This window comes from Papaver somniferum, chromosome 1, assembly GCF_003573695.1.
Source record: "Papaver somniferum cultivar HN1 chromosome 1, ASM357369v1, whole genome shotgun sequence".
NCBI lineage: Eukaryota > Viridiplantae > Streptophyta > Magnoliopsida > Ranunculales > Papaveraceae > Papaver > Papaver somniferum.
The window spans coordinates 174,356,489-174,366,684 of record NC_039358.1 but is presented as its reverse complement, the minus strand read 5'-3'; the positions used below and the strand labels follow the sequence as shown (position 1 = coordinate 174,366,684).

The following is a 10,196-nucleotide window of genomic DNA, read 5'->3' as shown; positions in this document are numbered from 1 at the left end:
TGCATATCCGGAAATATGACTGCATAATGCATCGAGAAAATTGTTGCACAATCTTTTATGCATCGAGAAAATAGATGCGTAACCTGATATGCATCCGTAAATTTGGATGCATACTGCATTATGCATCAATTTTTTTATGAATGCACTAAAATCAACCAAAACAATGGTTACATAACTTGTTATAGACGCATAACTTTGTTATCCAAATGCATAATGTGTTATGCAGTGGAGAAAATGGTTGCATAATTCGTTATGCGTCTGCAGAACGTGTTATGCATCTTTTTTGATGGCTGCATAATGGTTATGTATCAAGTTTTCGAAAATTTTGCCTAAAATAATGATCACCTCCGATTTTTTCGTGAAAAACAAAAGTTTGATATGCGTGTTTGTACTCGTTGCGCAGCTCTCTTAAAAAGATTTCCAACGATATAACATTTGTAAAATTCCAAGGCACGGATTTTTAGATATGTTATATCCAAGTTGCGTTGCCAATTATACTCCTGATGCATAACCTGTCATGCGGATGCATAATCCGTCATGTAGACAGTTTTAATAATTTCATATAATTATGGGTGTCATGGAACTAAAAATTAATTGTGGACTTGACAATGAGAATATTATTTTTTTTTGGGTCTCCCCCTGATTTCCCCCATCCAAATCTCATAGTGTTTCAATTTGAATGTTTGCGGTTTCAATTTACAAAGGATTCAAACTTAGCTTAATTACGACTAACCTCAACCATGAGCTGAATATCCAGTAACATTTTCATTTTAAAACGTACAGTGTAATGTTTTAAAGTGATTATCAACTGTGACTTGTAAATTCGAACTTCTAACTTGAAATTTGAAAACCTGGCTTGCCAAAATAACTTTTGGACAATGAATTTGAATGATAACCCGAAAGAATTAACAGCAGCAAATTAACTAGGTGTCATGACACAATAACGCGACCAGTTGGCGTTTCTTAATGATACGACACACGAAATTTGGAGATTCCAACGAATTTAGCATGGGCGGTAGATGACATAGATAAGTTAAACTAGTGCGGTACACGTAAGACATCTATACGATCGACGACAAACAAAGTGTTTGCGTCATGTTTCAGTATCGAGAGTAGTCCGACTCTGAGAGAGATCGACATCAACTTGAGTTGAGGGTGGGCGGGGAAGAACACAAGAAGAAAAAAAGAGATTAATTATTGAGTCCACTTTTTCAAAAAGCGAACACTAGTTGCTGATTGCGAGATATTCTTTGTATTTTGAAGAGTGTGTGTGATATCAGTGACTTTTGGCTGGTATCATTTTGGTTTGTGCTGTTACTCTCAGATCTCTACATTGTCAACTACAGATATCAAGATCACGTTTAGACCACCTTCTGATAGTTTAGACTCCAGTAAGAAAGAGAGATAATTCTCTAAGAGCAATTGCAATGGACGACTAAACCCAAATTTTCAGTCGAGTGGGCTGGCGTAGTGGGACGAACCATCGATCAAAATTTGATCAAAGAGTAAAATCCAGACCAAATTTGGTCTGCGATCAGGACCAAATCCAAATATAGTCGGGCGTTGATATAATCTCCGCTACACATCGGGCTTTGATATAATCTCCGCCATTCATCGGGCGTTGATATAATGTACGCATGAAACGGGGCGTTGATATAATGTACGCCTGAAACGGGGCGTTGATATAATGTACGCCCGATGGGGCGTTGATATAATGTACGCATGAAACGGGCGTTGATATACTTAACGCCCCACTTTCACAAATTTTCAAAACTTACATGGGGCGTTGATATACTTAACGCCCCATTTTTTTCTTTTTTCAAAACTTACATGGGGCGTTGATATACTTAACGCCCCATTTTTTTTTTTTTTTTTTGTTTTTTTTGTTTGTGAAGCGTAGAACAATACCAACGCCCCACTCGCGCGTTATCTTTACCAACGCTCCATTCGGGCGTTATCTTTACCAACGCCTGATCCCAGGCGTAATGTTTATCAACGCACGACCAAATATACTCTTTTCCCACTACGCCATATGACGGACTAAATCCAAATTTGGTCTTTTTTTTTAGTCTTTGGTCTTTGGTTATACTCGCACCACTGTGGACGCTCTAACCAACTACATATACAAGCTAGCTGCTATTAATGAGAGTAGTCCAGTGTGCTTGTTGTATTTTATCAAACAAATTATGTTGCAATAAATTTGAAGCCCAGATCAATGTTGAATATATGTGTAGCGTAATGTAGACATGACTCACCCACTTGAGGAGACACACAAACACCACGTTTAATATACTGCTTTAATAATACAGCACCGGAAAAAAAATTATTATTCCCTTCGTCCCACTATTAAGTGACCTAGTTCAAGTTTACACAATTTTTAAGACAAGTAAGTAAAAAGAATATATTTAAGCATTTTTTATAATTATACCCTTGTGGATAATAACTAGTGAAATTTTGAAATGATTTATCTCTCAAACTACACCACGGATGTTCGCAAACTTCATACCATTGAAAAGCATTTTAAAACACCTACGTAACAAATATAAACATGTCTATCAAATTATGCATATTTCTTATATTTCTTATAATCAGTTAAAAGGATAATTTTAGAAATATCTCCTTGTTTAGTGATATAAATCACTTAATAGTAAGACAAAATCTAAAAATAAATATGTCACTTAATAGTGGGACGGAGGAAGTACTAACATATCTAGCTTCATTTTACGTAGTACTCCGTATTTTTGTAATGGAGGAGATGATCAATAATTTCAAAACACAACTCACGGAAAGTCACAGGTACATACCATAATTTTTGACTGATTATGGACCCCGTGCATCCCACTCCTGTGGAAGCAGGCAGTTAGTACTGCTAACTAGTGATAAATGGAACCCCATAACCCCTCATCAATGAAATTGTATAACTTCCACATTTTCTCTGTACTTGATCTGATAATATTTATGGTTACATATTTACTGCTACAAATCGGAGAACTTTTTTAACCTAGGCTAATTTGTAGTTACCACCATTCATAACTTAAATCAACTTACTGTAATTAAACAAGCAATTGATTCATGAGTTAACATTTTGGCGGGAAATATTAGCTTGACTACTGATATCACCGTATAATGTGGGTCTAGTACTAATAATAGTACCGATATTTTTTTTCCCATAGTTGGACTTTAATTACATGTACGCGTGACTGTCCCATTTGTAAAACAGAGAGATCACAGAATATACTATAATATCATCGTGATTAACTACAAAATTAATTCTATAGATCTTTTTTTGATAGTACCAATCCTTGGCTGTCTCTCTGTTCCCAAGTTTTAAAATCCCTCTGTTTACGGGCCTCTGCATGTGCTCTCTTCTCTTCCACCATCTCCATCTCTCTCTCTAATAAGACCTAGCTGTGAAGTGTGACTGTGTTAAGTACAATTCTTTACTGTCTTCCTTAATTGTCTCTTCTCTTGTGTATTTAGTGTACAATTAGCATCAGACATGGTAACCACTTCTTCTTCCACTTGGTTCTTCTCGTACACTACAAAACTTCGATTCTTAACTCGAATTCAAAAGTTCTTTCTTCGTAGTAGAACTACCATTACGAATAAGCAGCACTACTACTCCAAATCTTCAGAACATCATTACGAGCAGCAACAAGTCGTTGTAACAACTGTCCGAGAAGGAAACCAGAAAGAAGAAGAAACCATGATGATGAGCATAGAAAATCATCATCCACTAAGGGATTTAATTAAAATTGACGAAGAGATGTCTGCGCTGACAAATAATATGGTGTTGTTGAAAAGATCTGTTAAGCAGCTTCACTTTGGTAGTTGGGAAGAAAAAGAAATAGCTGCTAAGCAAATAAAGAGATTAGCCAAGGAAAATTTGAAGACGAGAAAATCATTAGTAGCTGAACTTGGTGTTATTCCTCCTCTTCTATCCATGCTTGATTCGGATATCACTGACCGTAAGAGATTAGCTATTCAAGCTCTAATCGAACTCGCCAATGGAACTTACACGTAAGTAATTACTTATTTAAATCCCTTTTTTTTTTCTGCTCCATTTTAATCTTATTTTTCTTCCATTATTTATTGTAAATCTAACCAGTTCACAGTTTTTATGCATCCATGGGTTTAATTTTAAGAGTTAGGAAATGCATCCATGGGTTTAATTCTAAGAGTTAGGAAACCATAGAATCGAACCTGTGACATTGGGTGACCGCTAGACTATAGCTTTCCTAGTTTCAGTTCAAGGCGGTTTAATCAATGTGTACTTATTCTTCGTGCACTTGGTGAACTTAGTTTCTGTGTCTCTCACCGGAGACCTAAAAATATTAGGTACCGGAATCTGATGCTCTTGCCGGGTAGTTGGAAATTACCAAATCGTACGGATAAGCTTATCTAGGAGGCACTTTTGACTTTTTTTTTCCTTCCATGGTGGGATGGTGGAAATCACAGAATAATGTGCTATGATTCGTTAGGTTTTGATCTGCTTAGGTAATCTTGCATCTTGGACGCTAGCATTTGTTAATGACAGTAGTACCCTTAGTACTGTGCTTCGTCTATTCTTTGACTACAATTTTTTCTACTTCAGTTCAACATTAACAAGGCATTTGTATTATAGCTCAAAACGCCACAATTAGAATCTAAACCAATTATTATGAGAAAAATTTAGCTGACCTGCAAACAATATCGAGCTTATTTTGGTAAATCTTACTAATTTATTGTGGTCAATATTGTTTAAATTAAAATAAAGATTTTTTATTTTTTGATTGGTAAAGAAGAAATTTATTGATGAAGAAACGAAAAATAAAGATATTATATAATAATATATAGTGATAGTGATGATTCTATTGGTGGCCAGTTCTGTTATTGGAAGATTCTTATAGTTAAAAAAATGGCCCATGAGTAAGTTCTTCGATCGTGTATAAGAAAGGTCGGCCGCGCAATATGCGGTGGATGTCTATGAAACACCATCATCGGAGCAAGTAGGAACCAGCTAGGTAGTTTTGAAATGTTTTCTCCCTCCAAAAGGAACAGTTAAGATAAAACAATTGAAATTCAAACTTAAGAATAGTTTAATATTCAAGATTCTTTACTAATCTTGGTTAGAGCCAGACAACATGTTCCAACTTCCAATAGAATACTAATTGAAAACATAATGACATTTTTATCAGTGTTATGAGATTGCATTTAGAGATTTGAAAAATAGCTTGAAGTCCTTTTAATTAGTTTACTAATTCAGGATTTTATATTTTGCTTCTGTTTAAACAGTAACAAAGCTGTCATGGTGGACTCGGGAATTCTTTGGAAGCTGCCACGAAACGTCGATAATGAAGATGAACCGACAAGGCATGATTTTGCATTACTAGTATTATCTCTGTCGTCCTTGGCCAATACCCAGTTCCCAATTTCCTCTAGTGAGATTCTCCCATTTCTTATATCAATTCTTGATTCAGATTCCGCAATGGATTCCAAGAAAACCTGTTTAGGTTCTCTATACAACTTGTCTTCTATGTTAGATAATGTAGGCCCATTGGTTTCAACTGGTCTGGTAAATACCTTAATGGGTTTCTCATCCGATAAAGAAGTTGCAGATAAAGCATTAGCGATATTGGGGAACTTAGTGGTTACTGTAATGGGGAAAAAAGCTATTGAAAATGATTCAATGGTGCCAGAATGCTTCATTGAAATTATGACATGGGATGATAAACCAAAGTGTCAAGAGTTATCTGCTTACATTTTGATGATCCTTGCTCATCAATGTTCGGAACAAAGAACAAAAATGGCTCAACTAGGAATTGTTCCGGTTCTTCTTGAAGTAGCCTTACTGGGAAGTCCTTTAGCTCAAAAAAGGTCACTGAAGATATTGCAATGGTTCAAGGATGAAAGGCAAACAAGAATAGGAGCTCATTCTGGTCCTCAATCAGGAATCGACGTTGTGATAGGCTCGCCTATAAACCAACAAGATATGAATGAAGGAAAGAAAATTATAAAGAAAATGGTTAAACAAAGTTTAGATAAGAACATGGAATCAATTACAAGAAGAGCCAACGGTGGTGCTGATTCTCTTAAGATTAAAGCTTACGTTATTAGCTCAAGTTCTAAAAGCTTGCCTTATTGAGGGCTTTGTGTTGTGATAGACAAACTCGACTTTCAAAAGTTCTTTGAAATTTTGGTACCCGCTCCGGGCTGTGGTATTTGTTGCTTGTAAATTATTCGGAAAAATTCCCTGTTTTTGTGTTAACAATAAGATGCATTATCTTTTTTTTTTTGTAGATTTTTTTTTTAAGCGTATCTTTTTGGCTTCTCTTAAATGCAGCCCACACATTTATCAACCATAACCCATTTGAATAAGTGTTTAAGCTAACCAAACAGACTTTCATTTTACATAGCCTACAAAATTATATATAATTATAATAATAAGAAAATCATTATATCTTTAAATAAATATCAACAACAACAAATAGAAGGTAATTATCTGATTAAATTTTTAAATTTACGTAAGATATTTGACATAGTTAATGTTTTTGAAGAAGAATCGATACCCTCAATCAATTTTAGTGTAATCATGATTGAGAAGAAAAATAGATCATCTTAGAGATTTTGTTTTATAGATTATTTTATGTTTATGGAGTTTTAGGAGAATGGTCATAGGAAACCAACAAAACCTTAGTATTGATGTTGTTGTGGAACTTTTTTAAGAGAACAATTAGAATATACACTCGGATCAATTTTAACCTATTCATGATTAAGAAAAAATTATTTTAGAGAAAATTAGTATTAGAGTTTATTCTGTTTTAGGCGGAAAATAAGAATTACGGTTTATATACAATTGTTCAATTTGTGAGAATACTAAAAGAACAATAATAATTAACTATAAATATGATTAAGAAAAAAGTTCCCGTTTATTTTGATTTTGAGTAAGAGGGACATTTAAATTTAATTGCTAATATTTTAATTTTTGGCTTTTCATTTTAACTTAAATTTTTGGGGTTATGGTTAATAAATGTGTGGGCTATATTTAAGAGAAGCCATCTTTTTTTGTAGGGTTATTTGGTTTTTGGTACTTACATTTTGACCAACTTTAGTGTTTGGTCTAACATTTATCCAGTTTTGGGTTTGGTACTTGAAAAAAATGTTGACCCTCTTTGACTCAGTTAGATGTTGACTTCTGTTTGATAATTATTAAAAAAATAAATTACTATTCTAGTTTACTTTTATACCCTTCTACTTTGACAAAAAAGGCTCTCCAACGCCCTAATTTATTTTCTTCCGTTGTTCATAACCCATGAACCAAAAGCTCAATTGGAAAAGCAACTACCCCAGATCTAATCAATTTCTCCTCTTCTATGCATAACCCTGTGAACAAATTCCATCATTCTGCATAACCCAACAAACCGATTCAAACAAAAACCTTACTGAAGAAGAAGCTCTCCCAAATCTAGTCTGTTTCTCCCCCAAATCCAATCACAACATTCATTTCTAACCCTAGATTACTGCCATCAAACCCAACCTCAATCTATCGATCATTCTGTCATAACCAATTAAAGCAACACCTTCTTCTTTTTCGATCAATCACAAGTAAGAAGAGAAAAAAAAACCAAAAATAATTGTGGTGGTGTATTAGATTAAGGATTGTGGCTGACTTGATGGGTATAAATGAAATCTGTTAACGTTAGGAGAGATGGTTGTGTGTGAATTCAAGTTTCCAGCGAAAGATAACTAATAAGAAACAAAAGAATCTCAACAAACTTATCTCCATAACCAGTTAGCAAGACGCTTATAAACTGTTCGACAAAATGCCAGAGTGACCGTTTCTTTACAAATCCAATAGGGAAGGAACTTGGATACGAATTTGGTTTGGATTGGAAACAAGAGCAGAAACATTGAGTTCGAAATGAATTTTGGGTGAAAATTAAAGTGAAAAATCAGTTGAAGAAAGGGATCTGATGATGCTGATAGTGGTCATGTGTTAAGAAAACTAATGAAGCTTGGGTTGTTTGAATTGCAAATAGCAATGAGAGAGTAAGCTTAAAGAGGTGTGCAACCTTGTTTCTTATTCTCTATCTGTACAACTAAAAGAAAGAACCTAGCTTACTCCATTGATTTTTATTGCTCAATGGTGAATATAGTGACTGCTGAGAGTCGGTGAAGGATTATGAGATGTGGGTTAGTTTACAATTCGAAATCTCAACTAAAATAAATGGTATACTGAGGGAGTAAGGTTGTTACAGCTGATTTTGATATTGAGAATAAGCTGCTGCTGCGACTAGTTCTTGTCGATAGAAGTTGAGAATAGATTGCAGATCAGGACCGTACATTAATGTGTTTGTATTATAACCATCAGATCTTAGACCTACTTCAGGGGTACACTTGTAAATTTAGTATTTTACAATATATTTATTTTATAAAATTAATTAAATTCCGGGAATAAACAGTCAAAGCGGGTCAACGTTTTTTCCAAGTACCAAACGCAAAGCTGGACAAATGTTAGACTAAACACTAAAGTTTGTCAAAATGTAAATATCAAAAACCAAATAACCCTTGTTTGTAAATGTAAGATGAGTTCAATTTATAAGCACATTTTATCAGCTTAGTCTCCTTCATTAATTACAACTTTTAAGATTGTGCCCACATATCTGATCCAGAAAACCTCTATGTCGGGCAAAACTATAGAAAGCATGGATGGATCACCATAATAATCAACTTTGATTTCCCAACACGAACAAGATGTTGAGTGTGTTAGACATTTTTGGTGTGTTGAATGAAGATGAAAAATCAAGTGTTGCGCTCCTTGCTGAAAATATTTATTTTGATAATTATAGCAATACTCACATAAATCTTGATATTTTTCCTGGAGAAACTTCTTCAACTATTTTGGAGGATAAAATGGATTTTTCTCTGTCTACTGGAAATTCTATTTCTAATGTTTCAGGTACCACAATTTGTCTGGCAGCTTGCTCCGTTATGGTGTCTGAACCATCCTCCACTTTGACATTGTTCTTATTGTACTATTAAGGGTCACAGACTCTTTAGTTGCTTCAAGTACAAGCAAAAAGTAAGATATGTCAACAAACATCAACGGAGAGCAAATCGATTAGCAAACAAGCTTAAACTTGTTCAGAAGTCGTCTGAGGTATGTAAACTCAACTCTTCTCCGAAGAAGTTAATTTCTAAAGAAAAAGTTAGACCACTACAGAAAAGAACATGGTATAAACATTCTGTGAAAGAGGATTTTAGGAACTCTTTCCAAAAAAGTCATGGTGAACAGATTATTGTTCATCCCAACATAGCTTAATTGTGTTGGTTGTGCATCTTGTCTCAAGTGACCGATCCCAAAGAGACAAGAGTTGAGCACTTTCAGGTCTTAAAGAAAGAAAAAAATATTTTGGTTGGAATTCGGTTGATATTTTCATATCCTAGATTGGTATTGAAAAGAGGTTTCCTTATTTGTTCATTAAACGAGGGATAAAATCGACAATTTTGCCTTCTTTAGGGTTGTGAGTTGCTCGTACGTGAATCTTCTTACTTTGTATAAAGGTTCTGTAACCCCACATTCCTTTCTCCTTCCTTGAAAAGCTCTTTTTATCACAAGTTTGCTTGTAGAGCTTGCTTTGTGAATTTCTCTCACAAACCCATATTTGTATGGAGACTCCAAGCATTATGACTTCTGATGGAAAAGAGGTTAATATGATTGTTAAGCCATCAATCATGAAGGAAAAAAATAAATCTCTGGTACCCTCTTCCTTGAAAAGAAAAAGGAGGAATGTGAGGAAACCAAGGGATGTCCCTTCAAATCTTCAGAAGTTTTCTGATGTTCTTGAAGAGTTGAAGGAAATAAGAAAGGAGATACAACAAATAAAGGCTATTGTTTTTAGGACTCTTGAATCAGAAGGCCCTGGTTCGGTATCAATCAAGAAGGTTTGTTGGAATTGACTCCTTTCTTCGTGAACCTTATGTTCCAATACAAGGAGTTCGGGGAAGATAAAGAATTTTTCAAAGGTCTTGATGTCTAGGAAACTTATTATGAGAATTTATTCTTGTGTTTTAAGAAGGATAACTAGAGTTTGGAATAGCAATTATTGTGACTACACATAGCTATTGCCAACGATTTTCATCTTGCAATGTTTTTAGATTTATTTATTTAAATTCTAAAGTTTATTTGGAAGATGATTTTGCAGTATTAATCTTTA

General features: G+C 34.5%; 1 protein-coding gene across 1 annotated transcript; it reads left to right on the top strand.

Annotated features, from left to right (window-relative positions):
- Nucleotides 1-3,219: 3,219 nt before the first annotated feature.
- LOC113308426 (U-box domain-containing protein 7-like) lies at nucleotides 3,220-6,272 on the top strand. Its single transcript, XM_026556889.1, has 2 exons — nucleotides 3,220-4,020; nucleotides 5,275-6,272. The coding sequence occupies exons 1-2, from the start codon at nucleotides 3,500-3,502 to the stop codon at nucleotides 6,122-6,124; spliced, it is 1,371 nt and encodes a 456-aa protein (XP_026412674.1). The 5' UTR covers nucleotides 3,220-3,499; the 3' UTR covers nucleotides 6,125-6,272.
- Nucleotides 6,273-10,196: the final 3,924 nt, after the last annotated feature.

Coding starts and splice junctions, on each gene's coding strand:
- LOC113308426 (XM_026556889.1), top strand. CDS start 3,500: ATGGTAACCACTTCTTCTTCCACTTGGTTCTTCTCGTACACTACAAAA. Junction 4,021..5,274: donor CTCGCCAATGGAACTTACAC/GTAAGTAATTAC, acceptor CTGTTTAAACAG/TAACAAAGCTGTCATGGTGG.